The 22894-nt window shown below is 40.7% G+C and overlaps 1 protein-coding gene across 1 annotated transcript in view; it reads right to left on the reverse strand.

Moving 5' to 3' along the window:
• LOC149239767 (cytochrome c-type biogenesis ccda-like chloroplastic protein) overlaps window positions 1–22894 on the reverse strand; it is a 413709-nt gene that overhangs the window by 315249 nt on the left and 75566 nt on the right. The window contains exon 4 of the mRNA XM_089373524.1: window positions 11259–11314. Within this exon, the coding sequence (XP_089229650.1) occupies window positions 11259–11314 (56 nt within the window). The remainder of the gene's footprint in view (window positions 1–11258; window positions 11315–22894) is intronic.

Consider the following 22894-nt stretch of genomic DNA (forward strand, 5'->3'; position numbering starts at 1 on the left):
ACATGAGGCAAGTAAGGCCCACGAAGACAAAAGGAGGAGGAGGCTCTCATTTGGATCATTCATTCACCTTGCATATCGAATTTACTTGACTGTTTGCTCAACTGCTTAGCCGAGTCAACTGGCTGTTCAACCACGAATCTCTCAAGCGGGAGATTCAACCTTACCTTCGGGGGACTTCGAGTGCCCACCCTAGGAAGGTAGTTCCACAAGCATTTTCAGGAGTTCTGGGGAGTTTCCACAGCACCATCACTCAGCTACACTCAGGAAATGTGTATTTCTGGGCCACAGTGAGAACACGCAGAGGGAGATTGAGCCACCTTGGATCAGCCAATTGCCGGAGGAGCCAAGGAATCTGAAGGACAGCATTGGGCCAACATTCAGTGAGAGTTTTGGAGCCAAAGAAGCCAGCAACCCAGCAGTTCGAATTCCAGGCCTGGGAGACAACACAGAGGGCCAGTTCAGCAATTTCGTGGGTCTTGAGGGCAAGAGCTACAGCCCGGAAACTCATCCGGGAAGTCAAGAGATTTGTAGGAGGGATCATCTCAACATTTTTGGACACTTTCCAAGAGGTTTTACAGTCTGAATCTAGCAGGCTGAGTTTTGCAGTTGCAGCAGAGGCTAGGCTCCTTGGCAGTTGAATTTCAGAAATCTGAACCAGCCAAATGCCTTCGTGGTTTTTTCTGGGTTTAGGCGAAGGAGTAAGAAGCTCGAATATCATAATTTTCTGAGCACAGGAAATAGTGATTCCAGCCCTTCGAAGTCAGTAGAAAGAATAGTTTTCTAAGCAACACAATGTAGTTTGGTGCAACAATTGTAGCAGCTTTCAATTCAGCCATTTCTCACCTGGGTTTGGTCATGCTTTTCCATTGAGACAAGCCCAAGTACACCATTCTATTTACTATTGTATTTTACTCTTGAAGAAGTAATAAAATGGCTCAGCAGTTCCTTATTTCCAGCGTTTTCATGGAAGTTTAGTGTCTATTTCGTTTTTATGTTTACTGAACTATTTGTATGCTTGTATATCACTTGTATTCCTACTTAGGAACATTACATCAGCGCAGATCAAGGTTGGCAAGAGTGCGGATAGCACAGTGCAGAAGTCAGCAGCAGCGCAGAAGATTTAGAGGATTAGAGACTAGAGCAGTCAAATTCCAATATTCATGGTATTATGTTGAACACGGTTAAGTTCAATTAATTTTGGATGTTTTTCAGTTGCTTCTCTCAGCAACTGAGTTGCAATACAAATGCAATGCTAGCAGCATAGCAGATGCAACATTTGAGAGGGAGTTGTAGTACAGATGCAGTAGTGGTAGTGGCAGTGTCATGGGCAGCAATACAATAGCAGCAGCAACACAGTGTTAGTGGCAACAACAGTGCGGAAAGGAGGTGCTTCAGAAACAGAGCAACATGCAGTTGGACATTTTTGCTAGAGCACTTTCCTCGCTAAGAGAGAATATTAGTTTTTGGTAGCATCGGAAGTTCTCTAGCCTTGAAAATTGGTGGAAAGGCTAAGGCACATGAGTTCTAAAGAACTCAGAAACCATTTGGTGAAATTCCACCCAGATTGTATTTTATTAAAATAATTAATATTTTTAATGGGGTTCCTAAGTCTAAAGTTAGGAAAATTAAAATATTAATGCGTATTAATCAAAATATGAGTGAGAATGATCTAGAAGGCGGATCAAGTCAAGTTTTAATCTTAGCCATTGAATAGAGAATTAATCTCGGTCGTTGAAGTCTTAATAAGAAAAGTGTAAGAAGGAGGCTTGGGGTTCAGTTAGACACACACACACAGATTGAGGAAATCGATTTTCTAAGGTGAGAAGTTCTCAAGAGGAAAATTGATTGGGGAGAACTTGCAGTTGAGGGGCAGGGGTAGCAGCTTGCGGAGAGAGTGATTCTCAGTCGGAGAGACATCAGCCGAGAGAGGCAGTAAGTGATCCAAAGGCCTTGACACAAAGGCTGACGCAAGGCTAGAAGGGCCATGCAGAAGTGACACAGAGGCCGAGAAAGAAAGTCGAAAGTCGGAGAAGAAGGTCAGTTTCAGCAGTCGAAAATCGGGGTGTGAGACCGAGAGGCTGAGAGCAGTGACTCTGGGCTTCTAATCAAATTCCCAGCTAGGTGATGCAGTACCTCCAAGTGTTGACAATGGGACAACGTAGAGGCACTGCAGAGCTAGCGCAATGCCTGCCAGGGGCATCTCATCCAGCAGCTGGAACAACCAAAACTTTTTCTCAATAATTGTGTGAGGTAACTCACAAAGCTTCTGCCAGTATTTCTCTCTGTAACTGAATAACCCTATGAGGTATTCAGTGATGTATTCATATTTTTCTACTGCATAATAATAAAACCCTCAGAGTTGTTGCACTGGTTTTCCTGTATTGGGTTTTTCCGGGGACTATTGTGTCCAAAAATAACTATGTCCTATGTATCTTGTTCTTTGCTCAATTTTCTGTTTCATGTAATCAAATTTTAAGTACTGTAGGTTGCAGAAGTAATTTGCTGCAGTATTCAGAGAATAACTTGATAATGTATATTAAAATCAAGTAGGTGAAGTAGATTCAAATTTGTTGCAGTAGGGGTTCCTTCAGGATTAGGAATTTTCACATCCAAGTGGTCTAGTTAGACCCACTCTTGAGCCTAAAAGGCTTTTTAGAGAGGTTAAATAGACTCTCTCATAGTAGAACTCTTGCTAATCTTGGGCAAGAGGCTGTTTCTGGCATCCAATTGCCTTTTTAAGAACAAATAGAGCCAAGCATCATGAATAATCTTTTGCTCCTTATAATTTCACTAATAGAAATGGAAATCCTCACAAAATCCCTGACAAGGCTATTGAAAATTTGTCTTCCTTTCAAGGTAACAATGTCATTAGTTCTTCATCACATGTTAAGAATTTCAATGTTTGCATTTTCAAGTGGTGTAACATTGTTAACCATGAGGATGTAAAGATTATGCTTTTTGTTCACTGTTTAGAAGAGGATGCTCTTGATTGGTTCACTGAGAAACCTGCTAACTCTTATGACTCCTTACAAATTTTCATCAATGCTTTTATGGGAAAATTTGGAGAGATGAAAGAGAATAGGCACTTGATCAATGCTATTAGCAACATGAAGAAGAATGAGAATGAAACCATGGAGGAATTTAGTAAGAGATTTAATGATTTGGTGAAAAGCATGCCTGCTACTAAAAGCATCCTGACGAGTTTCTTTTGTGCTCATATTTGGATGTTTTTTTGTGTTGACACTACCTATGAGTTAAGAAGAAAAGAGCCTGCCAATTTGGGTGCAGCTCAAACTGAAGCCTTGAAGATGGAAAAGGCTAGGCATGAATCAGGAAAGTCTGAAATTCCTAGTTTTAATAAAGGGCCGTCAAAATCTCATGAACATAAAGGGAAAGTTGAAGTAAAGGAAGTTGATAAGGATCCCAGCAAGGAGTTAACCCAATTAATCAAGAGCATGGAAGCAAATCACACTAAAGAAATGCAAGCCATGCAAAATAGGTTGGTGGCCATGGAAAGATCACAAATGCAAAGATTCCAACCTAGACCAAATGATAGATGGCAAAATAATAAGGGCCCTCCACAAGATTATAGGCCTCCAAATCCATTAGAACCCACCAACACAGTAGATCGATCTCCCCCTTATTGTAGGCCATATGATGAGTTTCATGAGGAGGCCACATGCCCATATGTGAAGAGAATCATGGAAAGTGGCATGTTAGGAGGTGAACGTGTGGGAACAAGTGGTCAAATCAATATGTTTGCCATGGAGGATCAAGTTAACACCATTGAAAGAAATCAAGAAATTAACCATAGGCCTAATAATCTTGGGGTCGATAATATGATTGCAAATTTTGATAATGTCACTAAGATTTTTCGGGGAAAGCCTGCATTTGGACAAATTCTTGCTATGGCAAAACACAAAGGGATGACTTATCAGAGAAGGGATATTCAAAACCAGTATAATCACAGAAATTTTTAGCCTCCTACTTTATAATTGAATTTTGACTTGGGCAATTGGATGAATAATGCAAACGTTTCTATCCCAGTGACAGAGCTTTTGAAGATACCATCTCAAAGGGCCAAGTTACTAAGTGCCATTGAAGTTACTCAAAGGGAAGAAAAGCCTAGTGATGAACCAGAAGACGAAGAAATTATGTTGAAAAGTATGAACTGTTAGGTGGGGAACGAAGATCATCAACCATTTTATGTTTCTTTGATAGTGAATGTCTTTTACACAACTGCATGCTTAATTCAGGGGCTTCATCAAATGTCATGACCAAAAAAGTCATGGAGCAACTGAATTTAGGGGTATTTGGGCCCTATCACAACATATGTTCAATGGATTCTAAAAGAATTGAAGTGTGTGGGATAATTAAATATTTACAGGTTTTCTGAGCTGCATACCCAAAAAGAATAATGACTATGAATATTGTTGTGATAGATGTTCCTGATTCACAGGAATGCTCCTATCAAGAAAATGGGCATCAGATTTAGGTGGTAGCCTTCAGATAGACCTATCATATGCCACCATCCCCATGCCAAATAATACTTTTGTCAGACTTGATCGAGAGTTAGAGAAAAGATATCATATTGAGGATCCAAGGAAACCAAACAATAAGATTATCTATGGGTCATACAAACCAGGAAGTGATGCAATGTTGACAAATTTTCTCCCCCCCAACAAAGAAGAATCAAAATGAAGAATTTAGGCATAACACCAAAAGCTTGGGTACTTCGAATCTTCCATCAGAACATTCTCAAGACAAGGCAAAGGGGTTGACATTAATTGCATCATCCTCACCATCACAGCTAACCAAGAAGAAAAGAAAAAAGAAAATATAGAAAAAAAATATCAAAAATGAATCACCAATTTTGAGCAGGATCAAGCCTCAACAAATCAATAGTCAAAAAGGGAAAAGGAAGAGGCTTGGTATATTTGATGGCCACAAACAGGTTAACATTGGGGCAAGTCAAAGTCCCAAGATAGTCAAAATTGGACAGGGCACATCAAAGAAAGAACCTATGGATCTCCCTGTGAGTAGGCAGGTTCTCAAGATTGATTTCACAGAAGACATATGATGCCATGGGGCATCTCTGTATTATATTTCTAACTCTATGCTTTGTCATTTTGGTTAAGTAGTTTCATTTTTTAATAAATTGTTATTATTCTCTTAGAATAAATTTCCATTAATGTACTTCCTCACTTTTGTATTTGATTTTATATGATGATATTTTGAATGGACGCTACTAATATATGTCTTTTGTTGGTGGATGCAGATTCTAGGTACTTGCATGCTATCACTTTCTATCTAGCACACATCCCCATATGGACCCAAATGTTGACCAATGGAGTGGCACCTAGAGATTTTTTTCAAGACTCCATGCCCAAGGATATGTCAGAGGCCTCAATGTACTCAAATTCCATAGGTCCTGCAGGGACAATGTAAAAGTGATACTAGTATGAGGATTCGAGTCATGTAATAGGCCTAGGTAACTTGGGACCTTGTCATCAAGTGAGTTTACTTTGGGAGGTTTTTTTCACTTGGTTAATTATTATATCCTTACGAGGACTTAATAATTAATTGAGTTTTTTTCCTTCAAGCATAACCCTAAAGCCGAAGTGCGGCTTGATGGTGAGGCCTTGGGTGAGTCCTAGTGTCTAGGGTCATTGTATATTACCATACTAGATTACACAAAAAAAATTCATGGAATTTGATTAGGTCTAAGGGGTCATTTTTTAATTTTTAAAATTTCCCGCAGGGTGGAAATTAGAATAAATTTTGTATATGAAATGTAATAAGTGATGTCTAGAGAAGTTGTATGGGGTATGTGTGATCAAAATTACACCTCTCACCCTCAACTTTCTACTATAATATTCTTTGAGGGGCTAAAAATGTGTTTTAGACACTCAAAACCCACTTTTTCTAAGTTTAGTGGGAAATCTGACAATAAATTAAACCAGAAATAAATTAAATGGAAAACAATAAATAGCTCCATGTGACAAAATGACATGGAAATGACTAAGAAATTATCTCAAGTCAAAGGATAAGTGGAGGATGCTTTGGCACCTTGCATCATAAATACATGGCCAACTCAAGGAAATCGAATTTCTGTCAATAAATGAGGAAGTTGCTTGGAAAATTTGAATTTGTGGAGTTAATGCACATTTGAGAGGATTTGGGAGAATATTTGGCAGAGATTTTTATTGGAAATTTCCCCACATGGGTCCCTACCCTTCTACACTTGTCATTTCATCATGGAATTCGATTTTGCTTGAGGGGTTCTTGATGCCACCTGGGAAATTCGAATTTGCATGAAGCAACATTGGCATTGTCACCCATTTTCTTTGGGAGTGTCACCATTTTCTTTGGGATTGGCTTCCAAACTTCTATATAATAGAGCCATGGGCTTTCACTACGTATCCATTGAAAACAAGCTATTGTGCTTGGGAAAGCTCTTCTCTTATATACACTCATGTTCTATTGCAATAAAAGACTTTGGGGTGCACATATGAGGTGTTGTTCTTCTTGAGCATGGTAATATCTTGATCATTGTGTTTCATTTTCTACTTATGCTATTGTATTCATTAGTTTTCATTATGCTTTTAGAGATTTGTTAATGTGTAGTATTCTCACATTGGAATTTGGTTTTGAGAGTTTGCTCTAGATAGAGAAAGTTTTAGTTGATTTTCCAATAAATCTCTAAGATCTACTTATCATTGTATTTCTTTTAACCCATGTGGATCTAATGTGTATTTGAAGTTTTGTAAACACATATATTGGATCAAACCTAAAGCGTGAGGGGAAATTCTTGGAGGAATCATCTCACTCTTGAGCAAGTTCATTGAAGAACCCACATTTGTCATCTCCCAAGGACTCATTTTATGATTGTTTGCTGCAAGGATCCTTGGCTTTTAGCTTGTGTTTCATAATCCAATTACATTTAAAATTATTTGTCTCATTTTCTTGTACTAATAGCGATTTTATTTTGTTATTGAAAAGCATGTTGGAGATTAGGCAAGGAAAGGAGTTTTGTTCCAATTCCTTGGTCTAAATTTTGTAGAATATTTGTAGATTATTTGCTAACATTCCTCTTTGTTTTACACTAAGTTTGAGTGTGGGTTTTGCAGAGAATTCAGATTTATTTATGGACTATGCTCACCCTTTGTGTTGACAGGATTGAAGAAGCTAGAGTTTGAAACTCTAACCATTTGTTGTAGGATCTCAAGAGCATTTGAGCATTGAATTCAAGGAGGTCGTGGACATTTTGGGACAGCAGCAAACTAGCTTGGCCGTGGGCATTTTCGTCCTTGTAATTTTCAGATTTCAAGTGTTGTCCCTTGGCCATTGTGGTTGCCACTTCTTGGAAGGAGACACTAGTTCCTATTGATTTATGGTAGCATCGGATGTGCTCTAAGTCTCAAACTTTGCAGGGGGGCTTGGGCACATATATTTTAAAGAACGCAGAAAGCGTTTTGGGAAATTTCACCCAAAGGCAGTTTTATTAAAATAATTAATTATTTTTAATGGAACCCTAAGTCTAAACTTAGAAAATTAAAATAATTAATGGGTATTAATCTAACTATGGGTGTAACTTCTAGAAGAAGACGAGGATCAAGCAAAAATGATATTAGCTATTGATTAGCTTCTAATCTGGGCCATTGAATGTAAACAAGGAGATTATTTAAGGAGGCTTGAGGGTCATTTGGAAAACACACATAGAGTTGATCAATTAGATTGAATTGCTGAAGCTAGAGGTAGTGCAGTGATTTGTAGTGATCACGCAAAGGGGTAGAGGGAGTTTTAGTTGGAAGATCTTCTCCGGAGCCAAGAATACTCAACAGAGAGGCAGAGAGACACACAGAGGAGGTAGCGCAAAGGAGAAAGAGGGTGACGCAGAGCCAGGAAGGGCTCACGTAGGCCCCACGCAGAGCAGCACAGAGGCCTCCACGCAGAAGTCCGAGATTTGCTGGGAAGCTGACATTTCTAAGCCAAGAGGGCTGGAAAAGGCTTCTAAGGGAAAATCAATTCCTAGTTGAGCAGATGCAAGGCCCACGCAGGGGCAGTGCAAAACTAGCCAGGGAACTCGTGGTTCAGCTGCCAGATCAGTCGGGACTTGCAGTGTAGAGTGAGGTAATCTCACCAGTTTCTTCTGCTAAGTGATTTTCTCTGTAACTGGATTGTTAGGAGGGCATCCAGTAGTTGTATTCAGAAATACTTCAGCTTAATAATAAAAACCCTCAGATCTACTGCACTGGTTTTCCCGCATTGGGTTTTTCTAGGGACATTTGTCCAAAAACAACTATGTCATTTGTGTTGTATCTTTCTCTATTGTTCAGTTTCTTGTTTCGGCATATTATTTAATTGGTGTAGGCTGCAGTGTATGTATTTCGATGTTTGTCATAGGAAACTGCAAATAACTTGTTCATGTAAATCTAACAAGTAGAAGAAATATCATCAGTGTTGCAATAGGAATCCTAGTTTGAAGAATTTTCACAAAATTCTCCTTCTTTGGGGCAGCCCATTAAGGGGTCTTCTGCACATTATAAAAAAGCTAATAAAAGATCTATTTTTCTTGTGGGAGCTTGGGTTTTACCCATGGCATCCCTTCTCTCCATTTAGGGAGAGAAATATGTGGGTGGATTAACTTTTGCATTCTCTTGGTTTCCATTTTAATTGCATGCTTAAAATTTATACAACCTCACTCATCACATTTTTATTTTGTTTAGATAAGTTTGCTACAATTCAACTTAAGGCTTTGCATTCTTTATTTTATATATTGGTTTGAGCTACAAGCACTTTACTTTGAGCAACCTATACTTTACTTTGAGCAATCTATCATTCACATGCAAGCATTTTAATTTCTAAAAAACTTTAATTTTGTTTACTAATTCATTTCCATTTAGTGTAACAAATTGTTTCATGTATACTTGAGTTCATGCTTCATTTCTAAATGTGACATTGTTATCTTGAGTATTGGAGCATTCTGTTGTCTACTTGAAACAACTTTGTTTCTCAAGCAAATTGATTACATCATTCTAATTTACGTACAAGCTAATCTCCATTTGAAAGTTATATTTGCAATATATTGTTGACCACCATTTCCTTACTTTGAAGCATTGAAAATTTAATATTTGTTTGGGAGAACTTACATTTCATTTAAACATTTTATATTAGCTTGCAGTTCTAATTTACCTCCAAGCATAAGCTTGGTTGATCTACATTATAAGGAAAACACTTTCTTTGAAAATTCTTCCAACTAGTACAAAGTAAGGTAAAGAGTGTGTGACCCTGCAGTTATGGAGGTGGTTTGTCCCCTTGTAGGAACAAAGGCACATGTTGGCTCATAAGACTAGGGGGAAGGGTATCGTTAACGACACCGTCGTGTCCTCAGCCCCTCTTTCTTATAGTCACCCCAATTTTTACCCTTTGGCAAGAGTTCAAAAGGAAGATCTCTCACTTAGATTAGGCATCTAGCTTAAAATTTACCAAGATAATTGCATCTAACCTTAGTTAAGTGCATTTCATATTAACACACTTTACTTTTCAAGCTATTTTACTTGCAAATTATTTATATACTTGTCATGATGAAAATGTTTTGAATTGATTATCTCACTTGGGAAAGTACCATATTGTTCATTTTGCAAAGTGAAGTTTTAGCTTGTTTCATGTTGCAAGTTATTTTATTTGCCTCCTTACATGCTCTAGCATTGTGAATGATTATATTTTGAAAGCATTTCTTTGGAAGCAATTTTAAATCTTGCTAACATCTTCTTGATTGACAGGGTTACTTATGTTTCACTTTGAAATTTCATTTTAGAGCAAGTGTTATTTATTTTAAAGCAATATTGAAGGCATTGGTCTTATATGCTCATCCTTGATTTATGCGTTGATGATTATTGAAGTATATTTGATTTCATATTGCTCATCATATCTTCTCATAATCTCAAGTAATCCAAATTAACCTTGACATCTCCTAGAAACCTCACATCACCCTTTTAACTTAGCTTTTCATTTAGGGGCCACCCCCCTTAGCTTGCTTAGGAGAGAGCTTAAACAAAGAGAGTTGGGAATAGGTGACAGCCCCATCTTTTAATTTTTCCACCAACCACACCTTGTGGGGTTAAGGGTTTTTCTCACTAACTTAGGTGTATGTGACGGGCAGCAACAATGGGTGGCATTATAATACCATGGTTCACTTATTTTTTTAAAGTGACTTTACCAACTTTTATTTAATTGTTAAAATAATATCTACAAATTAACTTGTTGACCCCCTTTTTCTTGTTGATAACCTATAGGGATCATGGTAGGCTATGACTTCAATTCTCTCTGTTGTTATGGATTGGAAAAGGACATTACATCACATGGGTACCTTCTTCTTGTCAACAACATTAGTAGAGCATTGATATATTTTTATGATCAATCAAAATCCCATCAAACAATCCCACTCATCTAGGAGTAAAACCCCTTGCCAAATTGAGGGGTAATAGGGCCAATGGAGTCAAGAGGCCAAGTTAAGAGAGCAATTTATGAATGATTAAAACACAGATTTATTATAAACTTATACATGCCACAATATGTCTTAACTTGTGCTAAATGATGAAGAAATGTACTTGGAGGGGTCTTATTACCGATCTGATTAGTAGGGTTGCAAAGGTCATTGCAACCTGCTTGGATGGGAACACACAGGGTAAAGGCCTATTGTTACCTCAGCTCAAACCCCAACTGTTTAGGCCCAATTGCCTTCTAGAAGGCCAAGGTAGGATTCCCAATCATTACTTCAATCAACATCAAATAAGACGAGTGCCTTAAATGGGGTAAAGAAAAGGGGAACGAGTTAATTATGAGGGTTGTTTTGTTGATTTATGTATGTAAGTATGCAGCAAAAAACTTAAAAATAGCATCCTTATAATAGTCATTCTTGGCATTGTAAAACTTTTTAAAATGAAAATGTCATAAAAACTTTATCATTGTTGTACAAAAGTTATATAGTTCAAGTCTGAGGGCTGAATTGTTTAAAAATCATACCCACGCTATGTTTATATCAAGTCTCCTTGATGAAAATGTACTATTCTATATAAGTTGATAGTAGAATCATTTTACTTGCCAAAAAAATATAAATATAATAACTCATTAGCAATAATAAATATCTCTAACTCACTTTTCAATATAAGTCATTGTCTCCTTAACAATATTAATAATGCAAATTCAACAAGAATGAGTAGAAATTTAAACCTTCATTTTCGAAGTAGACTCACCATAAACAAGCTGATTGGAGAGGCTTCCACTTTATCACTTGCCACCAAGCTTGTTGCTAAAACCAACAACTATATAGTATTAGCCTTCTTTATAATAAACACATAGGTTAGTGATCAACAATACAAATACTTCAAGCCAAGACTTATAAAGAAAAAATACTAGTAGGACAGCTTAAGATTATTATGTAATTCCTTTTCTTGATTTTTTTATCATTCAATCTCAAACCTCAACATACGTATTACTTTTGTTATCCGAAGTTATGCTTTCACTAGTTCCATTGCAAGCATTAGGGTTATTACATGAATATGTGGTTTGTGTTGGGTTTGATCGAATTTGTAGGGATAATGACACTTAGGCTCTCTAGTGAATAAGTATATACCATTGATTAAATATAAAAGTTTGAAAAGATTACCATGCTTGGAATTATGTTAGGGTTAGTGCACATGTTTTTTGTCAAATATGAGTCATTTAGTAACCTAGTGTGTCAACATGAGAGAATGGTTACAAGAGTAGCTAGGGTTCATGTACAAATAGGCTATTAGGTACTTCATTTAAAACCATTGTTTATTGTGCCCATGGGGAGTAGCTCACTTGGCGATTGCCTTGATAATGAAGTGTTATGTTCCGTGAGATTCCAGGTTCAAAACCACCTGTGGGTCAGCCAACATTAAAAAAAAAAATTGTTTATTGTCTTTCAAGAAAAAATTATCTTTGGTGAGACCTATATTGAAATAAAAAAATGCTTCTTCATCAATCATCCCCATTAACATTGAGACGCTTAACATTTACTATATGTAAACAGTGAGATCATTATTCTTAAAGATCATTATTCTATAATGGTATTGTTCTTGTGAATATTCCATAGATATCCATACAATTGCAAGCATCATGTATCAAAACCTAGCTATGGTCATTAAAACTATCATTTTCTAAGGATCCAAATTTATAATGAAAGTGAAATAGAAGGATTATCTGCACATAGTTTGAATAGCGCATTATTATGGGAGAACCAAAATCAATGAAATCAGATTATGTTGAATTAAATTAATCTGACCTGTTGCGCACATTTTGTCAAAGTTCCAAGGAAGCGGAAGTACCAAATTTTTTCAATAGGATCAGAACATCAATCAAGAATTCATATCTCATTGTAAATCCACTCTGCAAGTTATGTAATGTAAATGATGCTAGTAAGATTGTGAATGTATGTAACAACCTAAGTAAGCCTATTATTTTGGAGAGAGTTTCATCCTAGGAGGTTTTTCGTCTCACTAATTCATTTGTGTTTCTAAACATGGATGGTCCACAAATTTTTTCCCTTCCGCCTCACCCCAAAGCGGGGGTGTAATTCTTCGTCCTAGAGCAAACACATTCTGTGTTTTTCTCGGTTTTTGGCAAGGATCCCAGAAATAATTTGGCAAAATTTTCTGGGCAGATTTGAGGGGTCAAATAGGGGTCTCAACACAGCCAGATGTGCAGAATTATAAGGGCCAACGCAGATATTCGTTGGGGGAGTTTCTGCAGCATTTGGGCAACTATTGTTCATCCACCTGGGGCTTGTAGCTTGCTTTAAGCAAGCCCAGGTGCACACTTTCTAATTCATATTGTACTCCCATAGATACATATAATAAAATTGGCCCTTTTGGCGTATTTTGGAGCATTTCAAGTTTTCTGATGTTTGGTGTAAATTTTTTGTGTTGAATGCGCTGCATGTGTTTGTTATCACTGTAAATTTTCCACTAGGAATATTACAGTGGTATCAAAGCATGTTCCTGGCCAGTTGTGGGCTTGAGAGCAGGTGATGACAGGGTCGTTTATGGGAGCAGTGTATCGACATAGAGGCAGAGGTAGAGGTAGAGGCAGGGGACAAGGTGAGGGAGAACGAGACCTCTTTTCTGATATGGAGTTGGAAAACTTGAGGGTCCTCAAGGACAATCAGGAGGACAACGAGCAGCCAAAACAAGGGGGCAAAAACCATATTTTAGAGGAGTTGTTGAGAGCCAACCAGTAGATGTTGAGGCAGGGGTAGCTCATGATGGACATGATGTAGCAGGTGATAAGGTTGCAGGTGAATGGGAGACCAGAGGGAGAGCACCATGGTGATAGGGCTTCCAGAGCTAGAGGAGCTAGTCGTACCTATCAGCCCCCACACACCCCTTTGCGTGGATAGGGAGGTCGTCCCACCATGCCTCATTTTGTGGACGAGCCAGAGCCCGAGAGGGAACCAACCCAGTTGCAGATTTGGTCCATTCAGTTGCATTCGGTATTGATGAGTATGAGGGGTTGGATGCCAAGATTCAAAGGGTGATTTCCTTTGGGGAGTACATACACCTAAAGGAGAGACGTACCACTGGGGTCAGGACACATTATAGAGGGGGACAATCTAGCCAAGAGGTACAAAAGATAGTAAGGAAGGTCACACTCCCCAACTTTGATGGGTCATCCAAGAGTTCAGCTAGGGCATGGGTGCAGAAGTTAGACACATACTTTCACCTGAATCCCATGTGTGATACAAACGTTATCTGGTTTGCTACACTACAATTGGAGGGTGATGCCCAAGAGTGGTGGTACCATGGACTGATTACATTGGGGCAACTTCTTACACAAAATTCACCTAGAAGATGATTGAGACATTTGAGAGGAGGACCTGGAGTTACACTTCAGGGAGTTGGCCCATCTGAGGCAAACTAGCAAAGCAGAGGGGTACATATCGGAGTTTTAGAGGTTCGCTGTGATGGTGACCGACATTTCAAAGGCTCGATTGATCACGCTGTTTGTGGAGGGGCTTGCTGAGCCACTGCGTGGTTGGGTGAGGGCCTACAAGCCCACATCACTGATGGATGCTATCTCCAAGACCCGGGATATGATTGACACAGTGCCCAAGACTCGGGCCTTTGTCCCCACTAGACCCATTGCTTCGTAGGGGAATCGAGATACTAGACCACCTCAAAGGGATGGAGGGCGTAGCCAGTTGGACGAGGAGACCAAGAGGGACCTCAGGAGGAGGAAGCTATGCTTCACGTGCCAGGAGCCTTGGGCACTAAGGCACAAGTGCACCAAGGGCAAGGCCCATTACATTTAGGTGTATTCAAACAGTGAGTCAGAGGAGGAGTTTGAGCTGGGTGCAGAGCAGGGAGATGAGGGGGGACCGTCATCAGGGGCGCACCACCACCTAGGGGAGGACCGTTTGCTCCAGCAGGGGGAGTTCTTGCTTCACTTCAGGGAGTCCCGAAATACTTGACACTTCGAACCAAGGGGACGATGCAGGGGCAGCGAGTGTCAGTCCTTGTAGACAATGGGGCCACCCACAATTTTACTGATGTCGAGAGGGTGGAGAGGAGGGGCATTCGCACAGAGACATTTGAGGGGTTCTCAGTGTTGGTGCCAGGAGACAGGATGATGCAGTGCACGAAGTATGTTCCCATTTTGACGGTGACGATGGGGAACTACTCTGTCACTAATCACTTCTTTGTAGTTGACATTCCGGACACCAATGTGGTGATGGGTGTCTAGTGGCTATACTCATTGGGGAAGATCACTACCGATTGGCAGAAGCTTGAGATGGAGTTTACAGGCCCAAATGGGAAGTTGGTAGTGTTGAGAGGGATGCACTCTTATCCACCACAGACAGTTTCCACTCACAGGATGGAGGCAAATCTACGACATGGGGACATAGAGTGGGCGGTGGAGCTCAAGATCTCAGAGATAAGGGCTCCGACACGACCAGTGCATCTAGACATATTAGCGTTTTTGGAGAGACACTGGGGGTTTTAGGGAGATCCCACCAGGTGGACCGCCAAACTGTGGGTTCAAGCACACTATTGAGTTGGAGGAGGGGGTGCATGTGATCATCACTACTACATATAGGCACCCCAAAGCCTATAGAGATGAGATAGAGAGGGCCATATAGGAGCTACTACGATTGGGGCACATTAGGCTTACTTCGAGCCCCTTCGCTTCTTCCATGGTGCTAGTGAAGAAGAAGGACGTGACACTCCGCATGTGCATTGACTACAGGGCCCTCAATAAGAAGACATTGAAGAACAGATACCCTATCCTGCGCATTGATGAGTTGATGGATGAGCTTAGAGGAGAGAGATACTTCTCTAAGATAGATCTGCGCTCGGGGTATCACCAGATCCGAGTGAGGGAGCAGGACATCCCTAAGACTGCCTTTCGTTGCCACTATGGACACTTTAAGTTCTTGGTGATGCCCTTCAGGCTAACCAACGCTTCAGCTACATTCCAGTCTTGTATGAACCATGTGTTTTGTGGGAAGTTACGGAATTTTTTTCCTTGTCTTCTTTAACGACATACTCATCCACAGTCGGACTTGAGAAGAGCACCTTTAGCACTTGGAGGTAGTACTTCGCATACTAGAGGAGCAGCAACTGTATGCAAAGATGTCCAACGACATACTCATCTACAGTCGGACTTGGGAAGAGCACCTTTAGCACTTGGTGGTAGTACTTCGCATAGTAGAGGAGCAGCAACTATATGCAAAGATGTCCAAATGTGAGTTTGGACTAACAGAGATGTTGTAACTTGGGCATGTGATTGGGGACGACGGAGTGAAGGTACACCAGGAGAAGATCAAGGCCATCTTGGATTGGCCAACACCCAAGAATGTGACTAAGTTGAGAGGGTTCCTAGGCATTTTCACTTACTACAGGAGGTTTGTGAGGGGATTCTCACAACCTACAACACCCCTCACCGATTTGACCAAAAGGGGGCTTTTGAATGGACGCAGGTAGCACAGGAGGCCTTTGAGCGCCTCAAGAAGGTCATGAGAAGTTGTCCTATTTTGGCATTGTCGGATTTCACACGGCCATTTGTACTGGAGTGTGATGCTTCTGGTGAGGGAGTTGGGGCCTTGTTGACACAGGGAGGCCATCCTATTGCTTTCGAGAATAGAAAACTATTATCTCATGAGCAGTTGTACTCTGCCTTCGACAAAGAGATGTTGGTTGTGATGCATGTGCTAACCAAGTTCAAGCAGTATGTGTTGGGAAGCCAGTTCAAGGTGAAGACTGACCACAACAGTCTTCGATTTTCCTTAGAGCAACAGTCATTGCAGGAGAGGCAGCAGAAGTGGGTGAGTAAGCTCCAAGCTTATGATTTTGAGATCGAGTCCGTAAAGGGAAAGCACAACATAGTAGCAGATGCACTTTCCCAAAGGCCCGCGGTACTACCTTTGATGGACTTTACTCACGATTGGAAGGCTCAACTTTTGGTTGAGTATTCCAAGGACAGGCAGGCTTGTGAGATATTGGATGGCACACACAGGGATGATAGGTTCAGGGTGATGGATGATGTGATTTACTACAAGGACAGGATATACTTGGTGCTAGGATCTCAACTCAAGGGGAAGATTATGCAGGCAACCCATGATTCCCTCTAGTAGGACACCCCAGGTTCCTCAAGACATATCGTGCCATCAGGGAGAGGTTCTCATGGCAGGGACTCAAGGGAGATGTATTGAGACACGTGCAGGAGTTCATAGTGTATCAGAGGAATAAGGTGGAGCTATTGCATCCTGCAGGTTTACTATAGTTGCTCCCCATTCCGAAGAGGAAGTGGGAGAGTGTGTCCATGGACTTCATCACGGGGCTTCCGATTGCACAAGGGCAAGATTGTATCTATGTGGCAGTCAACCGGTTGACCAAGTTTGCTCATTTCTTTGCCATCCCATCGAGATCTTCAGCCTCTCAGGTGGTCGAGTTGTTCTTTTGGGACGTTTTCTGGTTACATGGACTCCCAAAGAACATAGTCAGTGACAGGGACAACAGGGTCATGGGGCTTTTTGGAAGGAGTCGTTCCAGTTGGTGCGGACTGAGCTCACACACAGCACCAGCTATCACCCATAGACAGAAGGGCAGACCGAGATTGTGAACAAGTGGCTGGAGGGGTATCTACGCAATTATGTGACGGGACAGAAGAGATCATGGGTGAAGTGGTTGCATCTAGGGGAGTAAACAATACCTAACAGGGAAAAACCAAGGTAGAGGAGTCGTGTTAGGTATTGTTTTGACCATAGTACCACAAACTACCCACGGCGTCCTATGCCCCAGCAACTGAAGGAATGAGCCTCTAGACTCTGCGCAATCCCAGCACTGGCAAAAAAAACTCCCTCAACCTCTGCGTCAACCCTACTGGTCTCTGCGTGAGCCTCTCTCTGCCCTCCTTAGCCTCTGTGCTGGCCATTCTCTGGCCCAGACTGATGACGTCGTCCCTCTGTGTCAACCCTTCCTCTGTCAATTTTGCAAGGATCAACTTCTGTTAGTCAGGACAACTGATTCTGCTGCAAATTCTCTGCTTAGTTGATGCCTTCAGCTCTCCTGTGATTTGGAACCACGCTCTGATACCATGTTGAATTTTCTAAGTCTATCCGTTAGAATATTAATCTGTATTCTGTTGATTTATTTCTTCTACTTGTTTAAATTCAAACAAGTTATTTAAAACATTTAAATACCGAAATAAACACAATACAGTCACAACATCTACAGATCAACAGTTGAAAGAAAAAAAACACACAAGTGACACCATTATTTTTGGACAAATGTCCCTGCAAAAACCTAATGCAGGAACACTGGTGCAGCTATTCTGAGGGTATATTATTTTGCAGTATTTCCTTGAGTACAATAGGGTGCCTAACCGGCTCACCCGACAGAGAAAAAATACACGGCAGCAATACCTCTCTATTCAAAAACCTGTCCCACGAAACCCTCTCCAGTGACTTTGAAACTCTGCATTGGCCCTTCTGGCCTCTGCGTTAGCCTCCTGCTGCTCTGTGTCAGCTTCAACCCTCTCTGTGTCCGCCCTCTGAGGCCAGTGTGGAAAAAGTCTGCAAAAAATCAGGATTAAATCCTAAAATTGCCATTTTTTCAACAAAACGATTTAATCCTCCGATTTTTTGCAAACTTTCAGAAACGAAAAAATCGCAATTTATTCATTATATGCCTGATTTTATTGGGAGTCGATCGAAAAAGTCAACCATCTCTGCTGAATGTGGGATATGACAGTGTTGTTTAAGGGCTATCATATAGTGAATTGATAAGAAAAATTACTATGAGTTGCCACTACTGTTAGAGTTGTTATACAATGAATTTGACGAGGCAAATTTGCTGTGAGGAGGCTGAACAATAAGGGTTTTGGACAACTAGTATTCAGTGTCTTAGAAGGGCCAAACCACTGTGAGTTGATGATATACTTTGATGTTGATTGTACAGTGATTTGGTGGTCAAATCCACTTGAGAAGTAGATCTGGTTAGGGCTGAGTATATTGTGTATTTTGAAGCAGCAAATACTCAATGAGCAATTGATGGCAAACGAGGCAAAGGACCTGCCAGGTATCAAGGACAAAAAATGTAGAAAGGGTTGATCTAGATGGGCTACTTCAACAAGTAAGCTATATGTTTGTTCTTGTCTATTTCTCATTGGTTAGATTGCAGATCTGATGTTGAAGACTACAAGCCCTAATGGACTGTGGATACTCTAGAGTCTAGATGTTAAAAAAAAATTTAAAAAAATGAATATTTTTGTGTTTTTTTAATTTTGCCGACTTTTTCAAAAAACTCCTGACTTTAATGAGTTTTTCAACTTTTGGACCTTTGCCGATTTAATCCCGACTTCGACTTTTTCCACATTGCTTTGAGGCACTGCACAACCTCTGGAACCCTCTGCGTCACTCCCTCTGCCTTCTGCGTGGATTACGCAGTCCCTCTGGGCTCTGCGTTGTCTCTATTGGGCTCTGCGTGGCCTGCTCTGGCTGCTGCTCTCGCTCTTTGCCTCTGCGCTCGTCTCTCGGCACAGTCTCTGCCTCTTTGTCTAGTACTCACTACCCCTCGCTGTTGATCATTGACTCGACTTTGCTTAGCAACCCCGCTGTAGCAAATCGAATGACCGATCACTCTAGTGTGTCTTCCAACTGACCCTCAAGCCTCCTCTTATATTTTTCTCGTTGGTCCTTCAACTGTCTAGATTACATCTCTAATCAACAGCTAAGATTAGATTTGGCTTGATCCATGTCTTTTGGAACCTTCTAACCCATTTTTATATTAACACCCATTAATATTTTATTTTTCCTAAGTCTAGACTTAGGAACTCCATTGAAAATATTACTTATTTTAATATCTCCCAAACCAGTTAGAATCTGCCCAAACCATTTCTATGTCTTGGAGATCTCATGTGCTTTAGCCTCTCCACCAATTTTCATAGCTAGAGCACATCCGATGCTACCCCAAATCAACACATCTGACATCACAGTGCATCCTGTGTGTGCCCATGATTCCCTAAACTCCTCTAATCTCTTAGTGCAGTCAACCTTTTCATTTTGAAGAATGCGCCCTCTAAAGTCATCATATGAAGGGAGTTTGTACCATGGGCCAACAATAGCAATAGCATCAACCGCAAGCTGGAAAAATGGATTGTTCCTAACAATGCTAAAAGGAATATCACTCCAAAGAAAAAACTTGCCCATCAACTTGTCAGCTTCTTCCTTCTCCTTTTTTAATAACAAAAGAGATAGATGGTTGTGCACTAGGTGCAGTTCTAGGAACAAAAAATGATGAGGTAGCTACAGGGTTGGGTGTAGATGTTAATGGTGAATTAGAACTAGTACCACTCTCACGGTCACCTCCCAATCCTAACACTCTACTCCCTACTATTTGACTCTTCAGAACTGCGTTAGACAATTTGGTTGTCTCTATTTCTTCTAAATATTTGATGGCTCTTCGAATGATTTCTGGATTTGTATTTGAACAAGGCCCTACCTCATGTCCAAAATCTTGTGCAAAGTGATACTTCAATCTGTATACCCCCCTGTCATATGATGCCCACATAACTTGCAAGTCAAATTTGATCTATCAAACCCTCCATCAGGTTCACCAAACAGAGGGTCAAATTTCATTGGCATGTTTGTAACTCTGTTGAAACTTGAGTTTTAATGTAAGATTGAAGTTTGAAGTTTGAACCTAGGGCACAAGAAGAATTGCAAGTTAAACAAATGAAATTAAAATTTAAATACAACATTTTGAATTTTTGACAAAAAATAAAACCCTCAACTCAATGCAATAATAATGGCAGAAAATAAACATTCAAACCCAAGCAAAAATGATCAAAAAGAACTAGGGCACAAGAATAAATTAAACAAATAAAACTAACAATCAAGATTTTTCATTTTGGACCAAAAAAAACCCTCTCCACTAAATACAACAAAAATGACAAAAAACACACTCAAATCCAAACAAAAATCATGGAAAATAAATGGGTGATCGAAACCCAAGGAAAAACAAGAAAAAAACAAAAACAAATAGCCAAATTTGTTGCCCATCCCTGAAAACCACACTCTATTAAAGAAATTTGGTCCAAACTTGATTGCTTTTTTGCTTGGGATGCTAAATTCCTTCACATTTCTCCTCTCTTGCCCTTGTAGATGAGTTTTCTTCCTCCTTGGCTCTAACGCTTGCCCTCTGTCTGCAAAATGAGCCAAAAAAACCAAAAAATCGCTTTAAAAACTCATTGTTGCCGCACCTGGCGATTATTACCGCTCGACTCGGGATTTTTTTCCAAAAGAATCGATATTTTTATCGATTTTTTCAACTCGGAAAAATCGCCATTATTATCGGCCGATAAAATCTTCTATTGAAAAAAAGCACGATTTTTTCAAAAAATCACGATGTTCGCAACACTAATAAAAACCCTAAAACCAAATTTAAATTTTGGCTACTCGAGCATCTTAGATCTAGCTTAGATCTAAAAAATTGCTTCCTAGAATTTACTACGTAAATTACTGAATCAAGTCTACAATTTTGTCATGTGCCTTCTCAAATACATTTGTAACAGGGTGCTGCTACACAATTTTGCACAAATTTTGGCTAAGGAAGAGGACCCATCATTTCGACTTAGGGACTTAGGAGGCAATTCGACTTTATTTGGTTGCTAGTGGAATGTGGGGGCCACCCACATGAGAATTCAGACTAGGCTATTCGAATTGCTTGGAGGGAAGTCAAATAGGTGGATGGAGGGGCCCACATGAGGCAAGGAGGGCCCAAGGAGTTATAAGTAGGGAGAAGCTCTCATTTTGGATTCATTCTTACATCTTGCAAACAAAACTACTTGATTGTTCGCTCTATTGTTTAGCTGAGTCAACCGGCTGTTTAGCCACGAATCTCTCAAGCGGGAGATTCAACCTCTACTTCGGGGGACCATCCATGCCCGCCCTAGAGAGGCAGTTCCACAAGTTTTTCAGGAGTTCCGGGGTTGTGAGACAGCACCATCATTCAGCGCAGAGCAGGGAGTGCGTATTTCTGGGCAGCTAGAGAATACGCAGAGGGAGCTAGGAGCCATCAGAGATCAGGTGTTTGCCGGGAGAGTTAGAGGGCTGAGAGAGCAGCAATAGGCCAACATTCTTGCTGAGTTTTATAGCCAGCAGAGCCAACATTCCAGCAGTTCGAATTGCTGGGCTAGGGGACAATGCAGAGGCCATTCCAGCAATTTTTGTGGAGCTTGGGAGCAGGTGCCATAGACCGGAAGCCCATTTAGGAAACCAGGGATTTGATAGCAGGGGTCAGCCCAGCACTTTGGGACCATTTCCGAGAGGATTTACAGGTAGTTTCCAGCAAGCTGAGTTGTGTAGTTGCAACTGAAGTTGGGCTCCAAGGGGGTCGAATTTCAGAAGTCTAAACCAGCCAAAACACCTCATGGGTTTTTCTGGGTTTAGGCCAAGTAGTCTGGGGTTAAAAGCATATAAATTTCTGAGCATAGGAAGTGGACCTTTTAGCCATTCGAACTTCAATAGAAAGGCAGTTTCTGGGCAGTGCAGTGCAGATTGGTGCAGCGGTTGGACAACCTTCAGTTCAGCGATTTTCTCACCTGGGTTTGGTCATGCTTGTCCATTGAGACAAGCCCAGGTGCACCATCTTGTTATCCATTGTATTTTGCCTTCAGAAAAGTAATAAAATGGCTCAGCAGTTCCATATTTGCAGCTTTTCTATGGATGTTTAATGTGTATTTCGTTTTTATAATTTGTTGCACAGATTATTTGCTTTATATCACTTGTATTCCTATTTAGGATCATTACAGTGGTATCAGAGCCTAGTTCTTGGCTCAGTTGTGGGGATTGTCTCCTATGAGATACGGGGACCAGCAGAACATCACCTATCGAAGGCAAAGGTACCGGAGCAGAGAAAGAGAGCTGGATATTACCCCAGAGATGGAGGACAGAGGGAAAGCAGTGGTAGAAGAGGAAGACATGGTGGAACCCAAGAGCAGGGAAGAGATGGCTTTCAACAGCCTCTTGAGGGCCCTGAATGACTTAGCCAAGGGTTAGAAAGACATGTTGGAAGAGATCAAGTCGCAGAACAGAGAGAGGACCACTCCTAGAGGGTTTCTGTTTGGAAAAACTTCTGGGGCCTCTCAGTCATTCGATCATCCCTCACCAGCAGCGCAACACCCATCAACCAGTGTGCCAACTCGTGCTACACTGCCTTCTTTCGTGCTAATGGCACAAATTGAACCTGCAAGGGGGGAATACCCCCAGATGGGAGACTATTTCAGAGAGTGGCAGTCTATGGATGCAGACTTTAAGGAAGCCCTCTCCTTCAGGGTGAGGGATCAGGATATCCCTAAGACAACTTTT

This window comes from Pinus tabuliformis, chromosome 8, assembly GCF_031772625.1.
Source record: "Pinus tabuliformis cultivar Carrire ecotype Pingquan chromosome 8, CPIR1, whole genome shotgun sequence".
Classification (NCBI taxonomy): Eukaryota; Viridiplantae; Streptophyta; class Pinopsida; order Pinales; family Pinaceae; genus Pinus; species Pinus tabuliformis.